The 21,863-nt window shown below is 34.4% G+C and overlaps 2 protein-coding genes across 3 annotated transcripts; one reads left to right on the top strand and one right to left on the bottom strand.

Moving 5' to 3' along the window:
- Window positions 1-113: 113 nt before the first annotated feature.
- LOC106473512 lies at window positions 114-4,056 on the bottom strand. Its single transcript, XM_013934195.2, has 2 exons — window positions 4,029-4,056; window positions 114-795 (listed from the first exon to the last, which is right to left on the bottom strand). Exon 2 carries the CDS (start codon window positions 701-703, stop codon window positions 191-193), a length of 513 nt encoding a protein of 170 aa, XP_013789649.1. The 5' UTR covers window positions 704-795; window positions 4,029-4,056; the 3' UTR covers window positions 114-190.
- Window positions 4,057-7,229: 3,173 nt separating this feature from the next.
- On the top strand, window positions 7,230-21,399 carry LOC106473513 (serine/arginine-rich splicing factor 2-like). 2 transcript variants are annotated; one of them, XR_001291684.2, is made up of 4 exons: window positions 7,230-7,751; window positions 13,125-13,214; window positions 15,807-16,234; window positions 18,661-21,399. XR_001291684.2 is itself a non-coding variant. In XM_013934196.2 (3 exons), exons 1-3 carry the CDS (start codon window positions 7,360-7,362, stop codon window positions 16,138-16,140), a joined length of 816 nt encoding a protein of 271 aa, XP_013789650.1. In that variant the 5' UTR covers window positions 7,230-7,359; the 3' UTR covers window positions 16,141-21,399. The 2 variants fall into 2 exon arrangements, 1 of the variants encoding a protein (XP_013789650.1); XM_013934196.2 differs by having other exon boundaries at window positions 15,807-21,399.
- The last annotated feature ends 464 nt before the right edge of the window (window positions 21,400-21,863 follow it).

Below are 21,863 nucleotides of genomic sequence, written 5' to 3'. Positions count from 1 at the left end.
CCCCCAATTGGCACATAAACCATTGTGTAGCTTTGTGCTTAACAGCAACCTCCCCCTCCCCCTTATAGATTTCTGCCGACGTACCTCTATTTCATACAATGGAAAGTGGTAAATTTCATTGGAAAGTTTTTATTCAGCGACAAGGTTACAAGGAAAAAAAAAAATAATGGAAAGCTTTTCTGTTGTTAGTTCAATACGGAGGAAAAATTGGTTTAGTCTTCTCGATAATATGCCGAATCACTTTTTGTATTGGGCCTTCAACATAGTTAGCAACGAAACTTCTAAAAATTCTGACAAGGAAAGTGCTTAGTTTGGAGAACAGCCAGCTTAGTGGACCCAAACCTGTAATGTGGATCTTCACTCCTTCTAGCCTAACAATGTCAAACATAGTTAGACGAAGAATTGAATCTGATGGAGACTGGCTGATCTTGGCGACAATCTGGAGATCATCGACTTTGATGTCGATCGCGCCATCTAGTGATAGCAAAGGAAGTTTCTTGTGCCACTTGTATGAACCGCTCAAGTTTCGAAAGCCCAGCGACACCTGGATAATAGCGGACTTGCCACTGCAGAACACGTGTGACTTTCCACTTCTGTATATAGTGGATAGCCCACGGATTTCACCATTTGCGAGGTCAATGTTATTGGAAACGTTCGGAAGAGTGATCGCGTCGGATAGGAAACCCCTGGCGTTCGCCAACATCAAATCTAAATAGACGTTAACATTGATGAACCCAGAACAGTTGCTTACTGCTCGTTTAAGTCTTAGTTCGTCCACTTTTAAGTCTTCGCCATCTAAAAGTGCAAATAAATGTTATTGTTAGTTCAAAAATACGACTTCAGTATTAGATAATTAGGATAATTTAATGAATTTAAAAAAAAAGACCCAAAACTCGAGCGATGTCGAATAATTGGCTGTTCTTCTTCAGGTGTAAACCATTCGATAGCGCTCGAAATTTGGGTCTTTTTTTTAAAAAAATTCGTTGCTCCTTTTGTGTGCTCTTTTATCAGAATTTCAATAAAAAATACAATTAAAATTAAGTTTTGATACACGCTATTGGTAGAGCACAAATAGCTCTTTGTATTGTTTTTTGTTTTGTGCTTAAGAACAAAGAAACGAACGAAACTAATTTTCTTATAAACAATAGAAAACAAAGATTTTTTTTTCTTCTCGTTGACTGAAAGCTAATGCAATTCAAGACATAAATTTAACGATTTACATCTAGTAATACAATACCTAATAATTCACGAATTCAGATGTGACAATAACGCGAAAAAGAGCAATAATTATTTTTCTTTTAAGCAACGTGAAATACAATACTTTGTAAAATGGCGGATAAATAATAGAATTATACATTTTACTAAATCAACCATTAATTCAGCTACAGGAAAATATTTTGTTTTCTCTGTAATGAATTCTTGATATAAGGTTTGCATTGTCAGATAGTGGGTTAGTGGTAAGTTTACGGATTTACAATGCTAAAATCCGGGGTTCGATTCCTCACAGTGGACAAAATGCAGACAGACTATTGTTTAGCTTTGCACTAAGAAAACAACAACAGCTGTGCAAATAATCTGGAGTGATGTTTAAAAAGTTTGTATACCCCCCCCCCCCCTAGTGGCACAGCGGTATATCTACGGACTTACCACGCTAGAAAACAGGTTTCAATACCCGTGGTGGGCGTAGTACAGATAGTCCAATATGTATCCTTGTGCTTAATAACAAACAAACAAACTTCTCACGTGACGTTACAGTTTGTATATTTGTTTTAGCGCAAAGATACACAATGGGTACTGTGCCCACTTACTGCATGGACTGAACCTCAAATCCTAGTGTTATATGTATACAGGTTATATAATTTTCATTTCATGAAGTTGTCTTGTCATTACATTACTGTTTTTTTTTTTACTAAAGTGACAATAACCCACTTGGAAACATGTCTTTTATCTTCCTTTTTTTCAGTAAATATCCGAAAGTTTATTTGTTTGTAGTTAAGCACAAAGCTACACAATGGGCTATCTGTCCAATGCACAACACGGGTATCGAAAACCGGTTTCTAGCGTTGTAACTCCGCAGACATGCCGCTGAGCCACTGGGGGGCGTCCGAAAGTTTAAGATTTTTAAAAGTGCAATTGCATTAGTTTTCAAAAAAATAAAAAATCTAATTATCAGAAAAATGTGAACAATTTATTTGAGCAGCAGAGATTAACGAACAAATCGGATCAAGAAATGTGTCTATTAGTTTGTTCTAGCCCAAAGCTACACAATGGGCTATCTGTACTCTGCCCACCACGAGGAATCCAACCCGGGACTTTAGCTTTTAAGTCCGTAAAATTACCGCTGACCCAATTGGGGGACGAAGAAGCGAGTCTAACAACTTCTAGAGAACGTTTCTTTCATATTTGAAGTAAAGGTCATCAGGAGCCTAATTACAACAACCAAAGATATTTACATGGAAGTGGTTTAATCATTTACAATTCTTTTGTGAATCTCTTCTAAATACGAACGGTTAAATTTTGACCACCCAGAGGCGTTGTTAGATACTTAAAAGATTCAGGGCTGGGGCCCCGTCTGCCAGTGCCTAGCGACACATCTGTGGCCACCTAATATTATTGTTGTTGTTGTTGTTGTTTGGTGCAAAGCTCCAGAAAAGGTTAGTAGTACTCTGTCCACCGCGCATAATGGTTGATTTTTCACGAACTGTAAGAACTGAGAGGTCCACACCAAAAACACCAGAACCAACTTCCACTTACAACCTTTTTATTGTGTTTTTGTCTACCACGAGTTTCTAATTCAAGATTCATTATTAAAACAACGTTATTCGTTGATATCCTTGACGTAATGGAAATGATTCAATGTCAAACTCAACTGACGTAATGTAAAGATTTATATATATATGACCTGTCGTTACATTTTAACAGGAACCGTAGACTTACCACCAGGTGGACGATTTTACTTATCTTAAGAAAATTTTTTATTCGATTATATCTGTTTAACAATGTTTAAATAAATATACACACGAAACGCGAATATGTGTGTTCATAGCAAAGCCACATCAAGCTATCTGTTGTGTCCACCAAGGGGAATCGAACCTCTGATTTTAGCGTTGTAAGGCCGTAGACTTATCGCTGTCCCACCAGGGGATATTGTGTAGGGATGATGCAAATGCCATCCTCACATTTATTTCATTTTTTGAAAATGTTATTATTTACTTGTTTGTCAAATACAACCGTAAACATTTCCTTAACACTGATAGAGACGTAAAGAATATTTATCATTTTTGAAATTAAAATCAGAAAGAGCAAAAAGCAAACAAACAAGGACTCAAGTCAGACCAGACACAACAAATTTCATAAAATTGGTAAAATCAACGTTTAATAATACTTTAAAATGTACACGTGAAGCCCCCTCCCCCTAGTGGCACAGCGGTATGTCTGCGAACTTACAACTCTAGAAATCTGGTTTCGATACCCGTGGTGGGCAGAGCACAGATAGACCATTGTGTAGCTCTGTGCTCAATTTAAAAAACAAACAAACAAACGTACACATGAAACACAATGATTGTTTCAGTATAAGACGCGTGCAGACATCGTGGGCGTTCGAACCAGTGCCGGATTTAGGGTTAGGGTGTGGAGCAGTTCTGCGCTATGGTCCCGGCCAACCAAGGGCCTTTGTTCACGACTAGTTAATAATATCACGTAAGTGTCATTTTTTGTTCATTATTTTGCTGCACAAAATAAGTGGAGGGGAGGAAGCCCCCTCGAATAGAATATTGCGTCAGCTCCCTCAAGACCCCAAATCCGGCCTTGGTTCGAATAGCTTAGGGAAGTTAAAGTATAAGGGCACGTATGACAAGCCAATACGAAAATAAAAATAATAATACAGTTTTTGTATTATTGTTAACAATACCCACTTTCTTAATCAATAATTCAAATTGTCTTAGTTAATATAATAGTTTTATCTATGTTTTAAATATTTTAAATATTGAATGAATAGTAGAATAAAAAGTACATTATGACAAAAATACCTTGATAAATACAGACTTTCCAAGACAAAGAAAATGAGAAGTATGTATGGAAAGTGCCTCAAATTTTTTTTAGTCTTCATCTTCCGAAGGAAATTATTTATCATACTTCCGCTACGTCATTTCCTACAACAAGATCACGTGAAACACTTTGCAGGAAGGATGTCTCCTTTTTTTTCAGAATCTGCAACAAAAAGTTATTAATTGCTTCTTTAGATCTTCGCAAGACAAAACAACAACAACAACAACAAAAACTACATCTCTTTTAATTGTCTGATATATTTTCAGTGTTTTAATTTATGTTCGCTAGAGACTATGACGTTAAGATCAATTAAGTTTATGGGAGTAGACCAAGAATGTTCTAAGTTTGACGTCGAGAATTTAATATATTCGAAGAATATCGAGAGATGAGAGAAGATTATAAGTATAAGAATCAGTTAAGCATTGAGTCAATTGTACTTGGTGTCTTGCTTTAAGCTAGCAGTGAGCAAATCTTTAATTTTCTGTGGTAGAAGGCCAGTGCACTTTTTTAGCATTATTCGATTAAGTTAGGCTTAATCGTATCCCCCAACATCCCGTTAACGGGTTATAGCGCAGTATAAACGACGTATGAGTGAAGAAGAATTAGAGGGGTAATTGTGTTCATCTTTTAAAATTATTTCAGTACAAATTAGTTAGAGTTCATGTAATTTTGTGTCCATATATGGATAATAAATGTAGCAAACGACCGACTGTAAATGAAGAATTTCGTTTAATTTATTTTTGCTTGATTTGGGAATTAAATGAATAGCACTAGTATACATCAAGGGGCCCGGCATGGCCAGGTGGTTAGGGCGCTCGACTTGCAGTCTGCGGGTTCGAATCCCCGTCACACCAAACAAGCTCGCCCTTTCAGCCGTGGGGGCGTTATAATGTGACGGTCAATCCCACTATTCGTTGGTAAAAGAGTAGCCCAAGAGTTGGCGGTGGGTGATGATGACTAGCTGCCTTCCCTCTAGTCTTACACTGTTAAATTAAGGACGGCTAGCGCAGATAGCCCTCGTGTATCTCTGTGCAAAATTCAAAACAAACGAACAAACAAGTATACATCATAGACATTAAGTGCAACACCCTACTCAGGACCAAAGGGCCAGTATAATAATTATTTTCCCGGGCCCGATTTTAATTACCAGTCCGTCCCTGGTTACTGGTTATAAGTGTTCTTATTCGTTAGATCTGATGACGTATAACCAAATGTCCCGAGGTTTACTTCTTCAATTCTGAGTATCCAATTAATTCCTTCAGTTCTCACAGTCAAAGGTTTCTCGAGGTAACGATAGGCCTAACTTCACAAATAATGTCGAATTGTCACATAGTCTTATATGCCATAGATATAAATAACACTAGATTTCCTCAGAAATTAGAGCCCCCCTTTCAAACATTCTTCGGACGGCCCTGATTCGGTCTTGTGAGCTAACGTCTGTTTTATAATAAAAAGTATCAAGTTACTTTATTTAACTAATTCTATTGTTGTTGGCTATGGTTTGTTTAAAAATTAGACGTTTATATCGTTCCTGGCAAGAGGACAACGTTAAAATAGCACGTAATGAAACCGTGGCAAATAATAACCAGAACTTTCTTGAAGATATAGGAAACGGTTTTAATGATATATGAACGTAAGTTATATCAAAGACTGTTGATTAATAAGTAATACTGTTGGAGTATTTGATTGACCATTGAGATGACGGTTTATCGGCTACTTGAATTGTGTGAATATAGACACGAAAAGTACCCTAAAAACGAGATAATTAGCGGTATGTAACATTGATATAAATAACACTAGATTGAAAGTCGCGTGATTTTCGGCATGCGCAAGCGCCCGCCATGTTCAACATTCAAAGCCCACCAGTCGAACTGACAATGGCAAGGCAATCTCACCTCACAACTTATGGCCGTTTTCCATTTAAACTGAACGTTTGGATAATTTTTGTTATTTGATTTTATTAAATTTCTCAAGCCAAGATTATCTGAACCTGATTTTAACTTAGCAATGGCGGCCGCATGCGCACATGCCCCTCAATGATAAACAGTAGTGACTGGCCTCAAAAGTCAACACATATTGTGCAAAACATAATCAGCGTCAGCATGCACAGTGTGCTAATGCTACAGGGGTCTAGGAAATGCTCCCCCTGAAAATTTGTAAAAAAATAGATTCTATGATATTAAATCTTGAAGTTATTTGGCATGAAATATAGCTTAAACAGTTACATGGCTGTTCAGATAAAACCCACGAACATACAATGAAAAGTCAACAAATCATCATTCTGTTGTAACACTGCATGGGTAGTTAGGCTTAAATTAGCATAAACATGTATGTTTTATTATAGTAAAGTACTGTACTGTATGTATGCCGAGTAGTTATTAATTGTTAAATTATATTACTTATATTAAATTATATTTAAACAACTCTGTAGAACAATACTATATTAGCTATTTCAATCATTGGCTATCATATACGTACATGTATGCATTACTGAAATAACATGTTAGCATGCTCAATTTTTCTGAGGTGCTTTCCCACAAATAATTAACACATAAAATCACGTGAACTGCAGGTGTTTTTACCCACAGATTTATTCTAATTTGTCTGTATCTTATTCAAAATGCTGTTTTAATTCTACAGGTCTCTGATTTTGAATCCAAAATGGAGGAAATATGAGGAATGCGGGGAAAATCTGTAGCTTACGTGATTTTTATCAAAAATTTAAGCCTACAAATTAAACTAGTGTGTCTCTAACAAACTGTAGTATTATAAGAACTACCCTTCGTTCCGTTGATACAACTAACACACACACACACACACACATAGAAACACATTTACTTTAATTGTCTAAGAAAAAAAAAGTTGTATATGGCAAAACGTTGAAATGCGATTTGTTTATATTTCATCCAATTTTAGCCATTTCTGTAATGGAGAGAAATTCTCCATGTGAATGGAAAATTTAACGAAGAGGTTGTGAAGCATTTTGTTTATACAACTTAGATTAATATATTAGTATTTTTTATTTATTATCTTTAACATTTATATTAGATAATGCTTCCTCTTCATGAATGGTAGTGCGTTCATTTTTACGATTTTATGTAGCCTTAATTAATAAATAATTTCATCCTGGTATTCTTGCTCTGAGTGCCCCCTAGTGTTATAATAAAACTGAGCGTTAGAAGAACGAAGACTTTGTCTTGGCTGGCGCGTTGTTGGAGGTAGGGTGAAGTTGGGTGTGCGTTGAATATAAATTTTTAAATATAGAAAAGCTTGATAGATACTTAGTTGAATTATCAAAGACGTAAGGATATAATGAGTTATGGTAGTAGAGGTCCTCCTTGTATTGATGGTATGACTTCGTTAAAAGTGGATAATTTGACGTACAGAACAACAGCAGAAGAATTGAAACGTGTTTTTCGTAAATATGGCGACGTTGGGGACGTGTATATTCCTCGACACCCATTTACGAGGGATAGCCGTGGTTTCGCCTTTGTCAGATTTTATGACAGTAGAGATGCAGAAGATGCAATGGATGCTTTGGATGGATATCGTTTAGATGGCCGAGAACTGAGAGTACAAATGGCAAGGTACGCTAGACCGACAGAAACATGGCGAGGGCCACCAAGGGGAGGGAGAAACAGGGGAAGAGGGGGACGCTCACGATCTCGTTCTCGTGGTCGTCGTTCAAGGTCTCGTTCAAGAAGGTACTTTTTGAAGAATTTACGCTGTGTAGTTAGTGTTAACGTAAACTTTAAGTAGTATGACTTATTTATCAGTTATTTTATTTCTTAATACAAGATCGGCTACTTTTAAAATTTAACGTAACTTTAGTATAGAGCTTATAAAACCTAAATTTTAAGTTAAAATAATAAAAGGAGGTTCTTAATTAGTCTATAGTAATATTAATACTAATACTACTCAGTAACACTAGTTAGTGATTTAGGGGCTGCGTGTTACTATTGTTAGTTATAAAATTAGATTGTCTAGTTTAAAGATATAACTTTAGCCTTATCTTTAGACTGTATTTGTAATTTTGTACGCTTGGTGCTGACTTAAAATCGTACAATTTATATAAACTAGCTAGAAGTAGAAGAATCTTACATTTTTGAGATTGGCGTGATGTCACAGTCATGTGATTTTGCCTGGTAACGCGATCGCCATCTTGACAAAGGGGGCAAACAGTACAAAGCAAGTACAGCTGCTATTATGCAATTTATATAGGTTACTGTATACATGTGTTACTGGTGTGCAAATTCTTCAATTATCGTTCATATATTATTGTTTGATAGTCAAATTATCAATTGTAGTGTGTAACAAATACGTGGAGAAGTTCTCAGCCGAGACATTAGTAAAATATCAAGTAAACTGTGAAAGTGTAATTTAAAGTGTAAAGTTACAATTAATTGGGCTTGATTTTTGTCCCCACCAGCACTCTGCCGACTCCTGGATCGACGGCCCGAGAGAATGGCCCAATGTGCAGTACCCAGACGTGTACAATTATCTTGTGTTTAAAAAATCTGAATCTAACATTTACATGATATAAAATGAGCTGAACGCACGTGGTTATAGTCAGACTTTGGTTCCCGCAGCTTTCCTGATTCTATTGTTTCCTGTGTTCTGCAGTTGATAGCTTTCAGCCACAACACTTCACACCTTTTCAATAGTTTCTTTTTGTGGGGAAATGCACTAAAATTATCATGTCAAACTAGTTTTGAAAACAATTATCGACAATTTATCTTAAGACTATTCTAGGCTAGGAACAGAATCTCACGAATGTTTGCTTTATGCTTATTGTTAAAGCAAGCCGGAAGACTGGTTATCAAATAAAAGGACAGTTGAGGTATTTTTAACTTGTTATTGGTGTAATTGAATAAGCAACAGTCAAACATTCTTTGTTCTCCTGAAGAAGAATAGTCAACTATTCGAAAGCGCTCGAGTTTTGGGTCTTATTTTAAGTTTATTGCACTTTATATGTGATCCTTTGCGGTAACTCTATTATCAAGAAACATATTTGCAGATTTGGAACAATGAAAGTTTGTCACAAACACACAGTCATTACAAAAACGAGTCTAAGCAAGAGTACAGTGGGAGGGCAAAGTTCCCGTATGTCTGACTTCAAGAATTATACTTGTTAATGTTAACAGTCAAGCCTAATCTCACATCAACTAGTCCATAACTGAAGAAGTGTTTGAGGCTTAAGCAAAAACATATTTTACCCAAAAGCAGTGTTTTAAAACATGAACTATAGCAGTACAAGTAATTTATATAATTGCATAGTTTTTGAACAAGAAAGCTCTTTTATAAACTGCATACTTCCGCTATTAGTATTACTACAGTTAAGCCTAATTCCACATCAACTAGTCCATAACTGAAGAAGTGTTTGAGGCTTAAGCAAAAACATATTTTGTCCAAAAGCAGTGTTTTAAAACATGAACTATAGCAGTACAAGTAATTTATATAATTGCATAGTTTTTGAATAAGAAAGCTCTCTTATAAACTACATATTTCCGCTATTAGTATTACTCGGGTGTCTCGGTGATTTTTAAATAAAAAAAATGTTTTTAACTGCTGCTAATAATTAATGAAGACGATTAAAAAATTGTACCCGTAAGTCAATCCACGCGACCTTCCTATTGGAACAATGTTAACAAAATGTCAATTACCGCTTTAACCTGTCAACCTGATGCCGCATGACATCTGTGTCAAGGTAAGGTAAGGTGTCGTCCCAATAAAGTCCATCAATTTCTAACTTGTACACGTTTCGTATTATATGGATAAATTAAGTGAAAATTGCTAATAATGAATTATGAGCTTACCCATGAAAGTATATGAGAGGTTTTCTAATCGTGTTGGTTGTAAACTTGAAATACTGTGAACGATAGATACGTACCAGTGGTGACCCAATCGATATCATCTCGTGATGTAAAAGATACATTGTTGATACCGCTTTTATCGTAGACTGTTGTAGCACACGCTCTTTTTCTGTATCCACACCCAAAGATACGACGTGTGTTACCAGGAGAACTTGTAGGCAGTTTATAATCTCAATTCGTCATATTTTGACGTGCTGTTGGTTCGAGTTGGGCAAACACATCTTTGTATCAGTTCATGCATTATGTAATCCACATCACAAAGTTTATTGTATGGTCTTGTTTCTACTAAGTCAGTGGCTAAAAAAAAAAGAATTTTAAATGGTTTTAAAGTTTTGTTTGTGTGTTTCCAAATAGTAAATGCTTTTAAATCCAGTGAAAAACCCACCCTGAACAAAGTAGAGCACGAAGAGAGCTATCATTTAATATATCACTGATCCTTATTGGTCCAGCCAATTTGAACTAATACCCTGTTTTTTGGATTTTAACAGATGATGGAGGACAGGTTTAACAATCATCATGATGTTTTTAAAACTGATTTACAACTAATGGGAGTAGAGTTACCTTGAAATAAATCGTACAAATTCAGTGTATATAAGTACTGTGGAATGTTTTATTGTTTTTTGGTGTACAATAATTAGTATTGTGTTTATGTGAGATTGATATATTTGCAACTGAAATTTCACATTTTCGTTGCTGGGAGCTATAATTCTGTGGGACTCCATAGTATTACTGTATTAGTATTAAATGCTAAACAAATTAGGCTACGGTTAGAACTATACATATTCGTAGCTAGTTGTACGAGTAGGGTTGATAACCGTGTCAGTCCTACACATGCTCCCTTCAGTCTTATATGATAGTTCAATGCGTAGACAATTTCCATTGATATTTTGAGAAATACTAATCAAAACAAATATCAACTTACAACAAAACTAGAAGTCTAAATCTTAAACTTCAGTATTAAATATTATACTATCTCGTATGTGACTCTTACCCAACTTAAAATATCATTTGAAATAATCTTTACCAGTGCTTCACTACTGGACATGCGTAACATCACGAATTCTACACCCAAAAGGACCTACGGGAGTGAAGACTCCGGTGAAATACAAAATTGGTCGTAAAATTGAAACAAAGAACGTCATTTTGTTTTATGACAAACAAGATGCCGACACTTGAATAAGGACCAAAAAAAAAGGAGTGATGATCAATAATAAAAGACGATCAAGATCTCATAGTTCCGGGTGTTTCGCTTTTTGCCTTACAGGTTATGCCTAACTTCCTTCTTACTTTTAGAATGGCTATCTGAGGACATGTTTTGTCCAGTGTACCATGCACTGCAACTGGCTACTTTCTCCACTGCTGGTTACTGTTGGAATGTCACACCTTCTCATGACGTATGCATGTTGTGGTAAAATAATGTAAATGATTTAATAACTATTTGTAATTTTTATTTTTTTGAATGAATTATGGTGTGTTTGGAAACAAATCATAAGTTAAAAAATCTGTTAAATGTATTAATTTGTTGGTTCATTGAGGTTATCCCATCCACTAAACCAAACTAAGGAAGAAAACAACAACTAAAAGTCAGCTGTTACCGTTTAAATATTTATTAAGTCTTCTTTTACCTCTCTCACAACAGGGACTGGCCTCATAACCACTTTGTGCTTATTATAGTTTTCAAACTGAAACTTTTAATACAGGAAACGTATCTCCATGAAATTTTGCAGGATATCGGTAAACATTACGAGGCTTTAGTAAACAAAATATCAGATTTTCTAAGTAACGATTTGCTCGTGCATTTCTTTCTTTTCGAATGTTGACTATCCAACGTGCAAAATGACCGGGAACTATAACTCACTGGGGGGCCTCCTAGTATTAAGGCCGGTCCAATCGGGTGTGACCAGTTAACGGGTTGACGGCTCGCCCACGAGTATGCAGATTCGTTCAGTATCATTCTCACATTTCTTTAATAGTTTTGTTACTAATGTCTCTAGACAGAGACGCACGAGATTTTGGTTATTATTTACACGGGCAAGGCCAGTTTATAATGTATATTACTTAAGTGCACCTAATACGTTTTTGTTATTTATGATTATTCTAAGACTGGTGACAGCATTAGAACCACAATTAATGCATGTTTTGTTTTTTTGATGAGTGTGAAGTGTGCATGAAATATTCAGATTTCCAGATTATCGGTGTTTAATCTGTTTTTTTTTTGCTAATTTACAAGAAATACAAGTAGAACAGTCATTCTACTGTTTCAAAAATCACCATGGGAACCGACCGCACTGTGATTTATGATTTTTTTGAACGAGACCAGTGTAATTTCCAGTTTATGTTATACATATTATACAGGTTTATACACCATTACCACACTACTAGCTTTTCATAGTGGTTATTAGAAGTTAAAGACTTTATTAGTATATTGGACATTGTTTAAAGAATCAAAATATTAGATCTATTATCCCTTTAATTCAATAAATAACTTCTTTTTCATATTGTAGCATTATAACTAATATATTTTAAATCTCTGGTACCAGACTGTCTCCTGTAGAATGTTTTTGTTTTAATGTAAATGTTAACATATAATAATGCATGGTTAAAAGATAGTAATGTTATTTTTATACTGATGCAATGCTGTAATTTAGTTTTACTGAATTTGTTTACAAAACTGGCACTATATTAGGCACCTTCACCTAATCTGAAAATTATTCCAACAAGATAGAGAAACTGGCCTTTGATTACTAAATATGTCCGACTTGCCATGTCTTGTGTTATTGTATAGAATGTGGTGGAGTGTAGTTTTATTTAGATGTAAAAAAAATTCTCGAAATATATGGTATGGTTTGCCCAATGACTTGGTTTGTGCTGCTGGTTTAAAATCCTTTTAAAATACTGTTTGGGTATATGGACGTGAAATAATGGATTACTTATTATTTGAAAGTAATACTTGGCAGTCAAACTGCCAGAAAATTAGTTTATATGAAGGAAAACTTTGTTTTATTTTTTTTAGTTTATACGAACACAAGGTAAGAGAGAGCTTTTTTTATAAACTTTTTGTGTGAATAAAATTATCTATGTCAGTATTTTTTGCTTACATGTGTTTTATTGTGCAAGATTTTCTTTTATCTTAACATTAAAATTAAATTTTTTATAAATTTATTCTTTGCTTCTAAGATGCCTTCGATGTTATTTTTTTTTAAGATCACGTACTAGGTCACGATCAAGATCTCGGTCTAGACGACATCGTTCTCGATCAGGAAGCGACAGGAGGAGGAGGAGGTCTCGTTCCAAGTAAGAGACTTCTTATTGTCTGATTTAAGTTGGACTGTATATATTTTCCAAAGTTGTAGGTTTAGATTAACTTGGTGTTTGACTTCATTTGAGAAGAAAGAGCTGAATTACAATTTTTATTTACATGTTTAAAATCTTTTTCTACTTTATAGTAATTTATCAGTAAAACTATTTTGGAAATTTGGTAGACCATCCCTGTCCTAGCATCTTTTAACTGTCGCCATCGTTTATAGTATCTCACATATCCAAACAAAGTTAGAATTTGAAGTTGTATGTGTGCTAATAAAGAGAGGTATATACATCACGTGTGTTTTTGGTTGAGTTGTTTTTGTGGGTGAATATTTTATTGTTTAGTTTTTGTTATAATAAGAGTTAAAAGCAAATGATTGTAGGAGGTTTTGTTAATAATTCATTGACGTCGAGAATATAGGAGACGGATAGACGATTATATGATAAAGATATAAACAGCGTGAGATGAGCGGGAAACAGCAGACAGATAATAGTAAAACAGAATAAAGATTGGCATGAAGTTAAGTACCATAGAAGTGATAGGCCTAATGACTGACATAGGCCTAACGTTTAATATGTTAGAGTGAAACTAACAGTATAAAATAAGATAAGATTATAAGATAAAGATATAAATAGCGTGAGACGAGCAGGAAACAGCAGACAGATAATGGTAAAAGAGAATAAAGACTGGCATGAAGTTAAGTACCATAGAAGTGATAGGCCTAACGTTTAATATGTTAGAGTGAAACTAACAGTATAAAAAAAAAAGATAAGAAGGATAATTTTATTCCGTCAAATTGTGATTCTAATGTAATTGAATCAGCCTGGGTACACTTTGACAAAACGAACAGAGGATCTTCAGAAGAAGACAAACGAATCACAGTAACTTGTACCACAATCACACACAGAATACTAGTACAATAGTAATATAGAGAAGATAGTTTGACTTATCAACTAAAGTTCTAAAATAATTGAATAGGCCTGAGTGGACTTTTGACTGTTCACTGTACTACATTAGCCTATTAATGTTTTGCTTGTATTTTATTATAGTAAGTTTAGAACTACAGAATATTACACAAGTTGAAACATTAGTTAGTAATATATATTCGTAACATCAAGTTGTTTGTTAAATTTCTTTCTTTCTTTCTCTAATGATGGGTGTTCACTCGAAGATGTTCAAGCTAATATTTTTTTTAGTTATGCACCCCCATCTGTTATTTACTTTCATACATCACAGATTTTAAATTCATTTTAGATATATATTCACTAGAGCTGGGTAATTAACTTAATTAGTCGAGGTAAATCTATGAGCATCAATTAAGTAATCAAAAAATAAACAACTAATTGTAATTAAGTGTTTTATATTATTATTTTCAATTATTTTAACTATCAAAATATTTACAGAATTATTTCTTATTACTTACGATTAATTTGGCTTAATCAATTCTTGCCACAATTCACGGAAATTATTGACCAGTCAATATTGGCATTTCTGATTATTACTGTTCTAAATCATTCAAATCTCGTGTGAGAATAATGAATCATTTGAGTGTAATTGATTAACAAGTTCCACCAATCAGCCACACATGATGACAGTTCCTCACACACCATAAGTAAGGTGTTTGTGATTTTATGTCATCAGAAAGTAAACTGATCAATTCACCCAGCTCTGCTCTTTAAAGCCTTTATTGTGCAAAAATGCAGTGTCTGGTTTTGCTGGTCAGTACAAATTATTTATTTATAAGTCAGACAGGCTCAACGATTAAGTGAATCACAAAGTGGGGTAGTAGGGGGGAGGGGTTAAGAAAAAGAAAGGTCTGTCTGCCAATAGTACCTCAACATTCAGGTTTCTTGTTCTTTGTGTTAAGATATTATAAGCCTGTGTGTGTGTGTGTGTCATGATAATTAATTAGATATTAGATAATGTGGCCTTCAGATTGGTTTAAGAATTCTCTCCTATTAAAATTTTCAAGAACCTGTTAATTTTTAAAAATGTATTTTATTAGTTAACTTAAAGGTGACAGTTTTAACCAAGCTTTCAAATTGAAAGTTAAGTTTTAGGCAGTGTAGTGTCATGGAGTTGGAGTTTTCTGTTTGCGGCTCCAGTCTTGAGTTTTGATATGATGGTGTTTCATCTTCTGTGCTGAGACATTTTTCAGCCCCCCCCCCCTCTTAGAAGAGTATTACATAACTTTAGAGCTATACAATATAATTACTTAGCTAATCAGGGAGTATCGGGCAATGAAATTACTGCTAGTTATGCCCAAAGATTGATAAGTCTTGGTCAAACAGGTTACTGCTAATAATGGTTGAAAACTGGAGGGTTTTGAGTAATGTTGAAAAGTCTTGAAAGATTGTGTATCAATATTTCAACTTTTTGTGGTATTGTAGTTATGCTAATATTTTTTTATAGAAGTTAGTTTGGATGCTGTGCTAACAAAATGATCAAAAAAGACTTATGATTAAAAAAGTTAAGTTACTTTTTAAAGTGCTAATGTACTTAATATATGAAAGCTGCTTAACTGAACAAATGTTTAATTATTTTTTTTTCAATTCTAATGTAATGCCTGATCTGTAACTTAGGTCACGTTCTAAGAGTCGTAGCCGTAGCAAAAGTAGGTCGAGAAGAGACAAGAGTGCCAGCAGGAGTCCTTCTAAAAGACGAGAGGAAGAGAGGGAAAGTCGTAGCGTTAGTCGCAGCAAGAGCAGAAGTGCAAGTAAGAGTCCGGTGAAGGAAAACAATTTTGAAGATGAAGAAAATCACGTGGAACGAAGTAGAAGTCGGAGCAAGAGTCGGAGTCCAAGTCGAGAAAGAAAAGAGGGCGTGGAAGAGGAAAATGAGAAGCAGGAGAGCGAAACTGATGACAGAAGGGAGAGCAGAAGTAGAAGTGGATCAAAAAGTCCCGAAGCAGAGTAATTTGTGTCCTTATGAAATAGTAGATGACTTGTAAGAAATGGTTGAGATCCTGAGTAAAAAAAGGAGCTTTTACTGATGCAACGGTTCATAGAAGGTTACGTGTTTGTCGTTTTTCTTGCTTTTTTTTAATTCCTAAGTTGTCTTCTGCATGTCAGTAGATAGTGTTAAAAATATTAAAACTGTATGTTAAGATTTATACCAATTCCACTTCAGTGTAAAATTTGCTGACCCGGGTCGTAGGGTAGTCTGACCACGTGTAACGGATTATTTCAAAGTGGGATACGTTACGGTTACACAAAAGAAAAATCGCATTATTTCAGTTCCAACAGTGGAAGTTAATTACTATTCACACTTTTCGTGGTTGATTAGAAAAAAAATTGCTGTTGATGGAAACTGTGGGTATTGGTTAAATGTTATTAAAATCAGCATGGATTTAATCTGTTGTTCAACTTAGATTACTTTCTTTCTGACTACTGGATGTAATTTTCTCATCTGTTTTATGTTGTTCTGCTTTAGCTCTTGATCATAAATTACTTTGTTAGAATTTCAATTTAAAAACAAAACAAAATTGTATAATTAATATTCTAATTAAGTTTCTCGTTATTTTTCCTTCAAAAGTAAAATGATAGGAAAAATGTCGAGAACTGTTGACAGGAAATGGGAATTTAGTTACCAACGGTTAAGGCACTATACGGTAGTCTCGTACTACCTTTTAAAAAAAAAAGTTTTGTCAGATTTCATACATGTGCAGCATCTTTTTTTCTGTTAGTACTTACTTAGAAAAAAAAACCATCAAGATTTTAACTTTTTTTTTAGCCTTAACTGTCTTAAGTGTTTGCCAAATGTGGTATTGTATTGTTAACTTTTCGAGGCCATTAGGCTTTCTTCGTTACTCGATGTGTAGTGTCTGTATTTTTCAGACTTTGTGTATCAGAATCATAACTCGGTTGTCATGCTGAGCTTTAAAGCTGTACTCCTGTTCTACGTATGATTTTAGGAAAACGTTTGATGGAAGTCTATATGTATTAAAAAGTACAACAACATCTGGTGTAAAATATGATCATATTTTATTTCTGGAAACAGTTTAATGAATTTTTAAAATTATTTTTTTTCATGTTTTAACCAGAGTAAACGAAAGTTATGAAAATACACACAATTTTAAATAAACAAACTTGATAGAATATAGAGAAAGATGTCACCTGGTGTACCAATATCGATGTACTTTCCTTTTGAGGTACTGATTGAATATTTTTCTGTTTTATTCAATAGGTACTTGGTTCAGTTAAAAACAGTTCTATGAAGAACGGAGAAACACTTAGTAATAATAATAAAAAAAATTGGTTGTATCAGAAAATATTTTTTTTTTCTTTTAAGGTATGGTTTAAAAATGTCTGTGGTTTTCGTGCCGAAGGGGGGTTTAATCAAGAATTAAGGCTGTTGTAGCCGAACTTGTAGTTTTTTTTTTTTCTTGTTACATGTATTGTTTGGTTTCGTTGACAAAAAAAACCACGCAAGTGGCCAAAATCTTTGTACTTTCTTTTGCCATTGCTATTTCTGGAAAATCATAACGAATAAAGATTACTTCTATAAAATCTAAAAACATCAAACTGTGAGTAAGCCTACAAATGTTGAAATCGAGACGAGAACGGTATCTAACCAAATCAAGTTTTGTTCAGTACTTTTTACAGAGAGTATTCAGTGTACTGTATATAACACTAAACCCTTTGGAAACTGTTACTACACTAGTTAGTCATGATTTAAATATAGTGGAGTGTTTGAGTATCATTTACAGTAACACATGATACCATGTGCTTTTCTCCAGTGCAGAACCCAAAGTTGATGCTTTATTGATAACACTTACAAGGTGAACAGGAAACTACACCTTATCCTGTGGTGATTTTTTTATTACTTAAAGCAATCTTGATGGTAGTAATATAATCTGTATTTGTTTAAACTATTGTCAAAAAAAACAACAACAAGAACCTAAATGTATCTTTTTTTGGAATCGTTACTCATAAAACATAGGTGTTTAAATAGGAATTAACTTGAGTTTAAGAGAGGCACGACTTTAAAGTGAAAGATATCTGCTTGTCTATTTCGTCAGTATTTGTATGAAGTAGATTGGTGATATCGAGATATGTAATTGTTAGTGTTTTACATTTTAGAACTTGACTTTTAAGTAAGTTTCAGTGGGGCATCACGTCCATTTTAAAAAGGCAGTTTGTGTGGTGTGAATGTAAGCTTTTGAGTTACTATTTTTTTTTTTTCAAAGCTGTAGCTTAAGTATACCGTAACTTCTGACCATAATTCTTCAAACTTTGTTGAACAGGAAGACTTAACCATGGTTTATGTTATAAATTTAGTTTTTAAGTGCTTGATCATAAAGTTAGAATATTGGATATTAATGTTCATATGAATGTGTGTGTTTGTGTTTATGTTGATTACTACAATAAAATTTCACAGTCTTTCAAGTGTGATTCTAATTTCTCACGTACGTTTTTCCACTATCTGTAACTACAGGGGCTGTAGTAAGCAGTAAAGGTGGTATGGTGGCTGGGTTCGAGTGAGACCAGAACCTGGTGACTACCATGTTCCTGAGCCAGTTTGCTGTTTCCCCTGCCTGCCTGCAGAGGGCTGCTGTGCACCAGGTTCACTTGCAGAAAGTCGAGGTCGAGTTGTTGCAGTCAAACAGACGTGTGTACGGGTAGCAGGAGCTGTTTCAGAGCCTTTTTTTTTTCCATTTGCAATCATGACCTGGCTTATTCTAGTTAAAAAAAAAAAGAACACTAGTTTTTGAACAGGGTTTATTCAGAGAATTCTAGCGTACATACGTCACAGTTTTTTTAGGAATACTTCAGCTAAGCTGGCACGAGTTGTAAGAATAGTGCAGAGTTAAATTGTTGTTTTTTTGTTGTTTTTTTCAAGCTGCTGTCTTTCCCACACTTCTGGTGAAAATTCTAGTTGTGATGTGTTTAAAATGACAGCAAACTTTTAGGAAACAAACAAAATTGGACTAGTAGATAACAGTTACAGTATTCACATCCTTAAGTAAAACATCAGTACTGTTGGCATAAGTTTCATCTCACAATTTGCAAAAATTGAATCAACTTTTTTTTTTTAAGAATCAGTTGAAGTTTATAGTTTGGGACCTCTGTCCTATGACAAGTATTTTCAAATATTGCTCACAAAGCTACTTTATAAGAGTTCTATAATTCTGGAAATATCTCGGCATGGTCGGTCTCTCGGGACCATATCAAAATATTGTTTGTTTAAGTTTCGTGTTAGTCAACATATGTTAACCCATTGACTGCGGCTGCTCTAAACGCGCGTGGAACCTTTGCAAACCGTGCACTATATACACGGCACACTCGCATTCAGCTGCAATAGGCGGACGATACCCTACACAGCGAATCGGTAGTCAATGGGTTAAGATTTACCCATAACGATATACAGGTGTATTTGTAGCATTTATTGTGTACAATATTGTATTTAAAGATTTAAAATCTAATTATTATAATTTGTAGTCATGCAGTAAACATTTGTCTATTTAGAAAGCAGAATGAATTTTGTTGCCGAGGTTGATTTTGTGAGATGCAAAAGAATGTCATTTTTTAATCTAGCACCTTAGTAGGTTAGTTTTGTGGGTGAGGGGGTTTCTTGTCTGCTTTTTTAGAAATTCATAACCTTAGTCGTTTATACGTTCGATTTGTTTCCTTCACATACATCCACGTGGGTCAGTAATTTTCGTTCAGATCTTTGTGCTACATTTCCTACTTCTATGGCTTCGTAAATTGTATATTTTTGGCGTCTCTTTAAATTTAACCAAACGATCCATCAGTTATTTGAAATTTGTTTTTTAAAGTGATTTTTTATTTATTTTCTGTGAACTATCTGAAGAAAAGCTTTGTTTTACAACATTATTGCCATGTGGTTGTAGAAAATGGTGTTTTTTCAAGTTAGTCTCACTCTAACAGTTGGCTCCTTTTTCTTGCAAGATTCCTGAGCACGAGTCATCTCTAGTTTTGCTCAAGCAGTTCAAATTCTGTGTGGTGTATTGGTAATGTATCAGTCATTGTTGAAAAATGTACATTCTAGGGGGGATTTACTTGCAAAATTTATCGGTGGATTTAATGTATGGCCCAGGGTTTTTTTAGTTGAATGTCACTGCTAAACAAAATAGGGAACTTTCTTTTTGGCAGACTCCAGTTTTCGTCCGTGCAAGGATAAAGAAAAACCTTGACAACTGACAAAAGGTTTTGTTTTTGCCTGTGGTGCTACGAAAGTTTTCACAAGGACTTTTCTAGCTAGCGAATATGCTGGTAATAATCTTGTTTACAGCTGAGGTTTTCTTTGAGAGGTTTGTTATTAAGACCTGCTTGTATTCTTAACAGTGCATTCAACTAGCAGAGGTGATTTTTAGTTACATTGTTATTTGTTCGACTGATTATGTTGTCTAATTTGTGGGTTGAAATTTAGTGAATAAATTTGGAACTTCTGGACTGAAATCAACATGGAATCCTCAGGATTTAAAAGGCATGTGAAAGTTATTTAAGGAAATGTTACATCTACAACTAAAATGTTTTGTACTTTAAAGTGAGGTTAGTTTGTACTAAAGATAAAGAATTATCTGAATACAAGGATTAATATGGCCTGTGTTTTCAGGTCGGTAACCAAGTTTTAGTGGGAATTCCTACACTCAGAAAAAAAAAAAAAGATTATTGCAAGGCATGACAATTAGCCTGCAAGGATTGATTTTAAATTAAGCTATAAATTTATGAAATGTGAAGTATTATCCTAATAATGAACCACAACGATCTGGTAGTTCTAACAATGATTCAGTTGAGTTTATTTTAGAGTTTCTGTTGGGCAGTTTCGTGTTCAACAACTTCAGTACCGAAGATAAAGGAAATGGCGGCCAGGATTACATCAAGCTTGGACTAATTTATTGAAACAAATCCAGCGTCGTTGAAGATTTCCAAAAGTTTGGCAGTCAACCCATTAATACACTGACAAGATAAACCTGTTAAATGTTTTGGAGCCTATCTGTACCTTTCTTGTGTTTGTTGTTCATCATTATTATCATGTCACTCTTCTTTCTTAATGTTGTGAGACATTTCTGTAAACTTATTATTTTATGTACGGTTTTCCCTTAAATGTGGTTATTAGACCATTTCTCTAATTTTTGCTTTGCAAGGGAGACTGGAACTTTATTTTTTTTTCCCATGTTCAAGTTGTTAAATAAATATTAGTAAAACCTTTCTTACTTTTAAAATTATCTTTACTTATGTTTTGCGTTTATTTTATTGTTGTACATCATGTCCATTGGTCAGTTGTCTTGACCAACTTAAACTTAGACCCTTCAGTGTAAATTCCAGGTTTCAGTCCTGCAACTTGTATAAGCTTATGCTTTGTGAGAAAATACATAGTATTTCAGTTGTGAGACAACAGGTGGAGACACTTTACAAGGTTCCTAATGACATACAAAAAATGAAACGGAAATACCATCATTATTACATTTAATCTTACTCATCGTTTTTAAACCTCCTAACATAGGTAAATGAATACGTGGACTTTTATCTATGTTAAAGTAGACTTTAATTTGCAAACTTTCAACACACTTACTGGAGCCTTCAGCAGGCACATACTAGACAGTACAGTAGATTGTTGTCCAATGTAAGGCTACAGTAAAGCTAGCAAATGTTAATGTAGAGAAAAGTCCGTGT

The sequence above is a fragment of the Limulus polyphemus genome, unplaced genomic scaffold, assembly GCF_000517525.1.
Source record: "Limulus polyphemus unplaced genomic scaffold, Limulus_polyphemus-2.1.2 Scaffold6238, whole genome shotgun sequence".
Taxonomy (NCBI): domain Eukaryota; kingdom Metazoa; phylum Arthropoda; class Merostomata; order Xiphosura; family Limulidae; genus Limulus; species Limulus polyphemus.
This window is presented reverse-complemented; position numbering and strand designations above follow the sequence as displayed.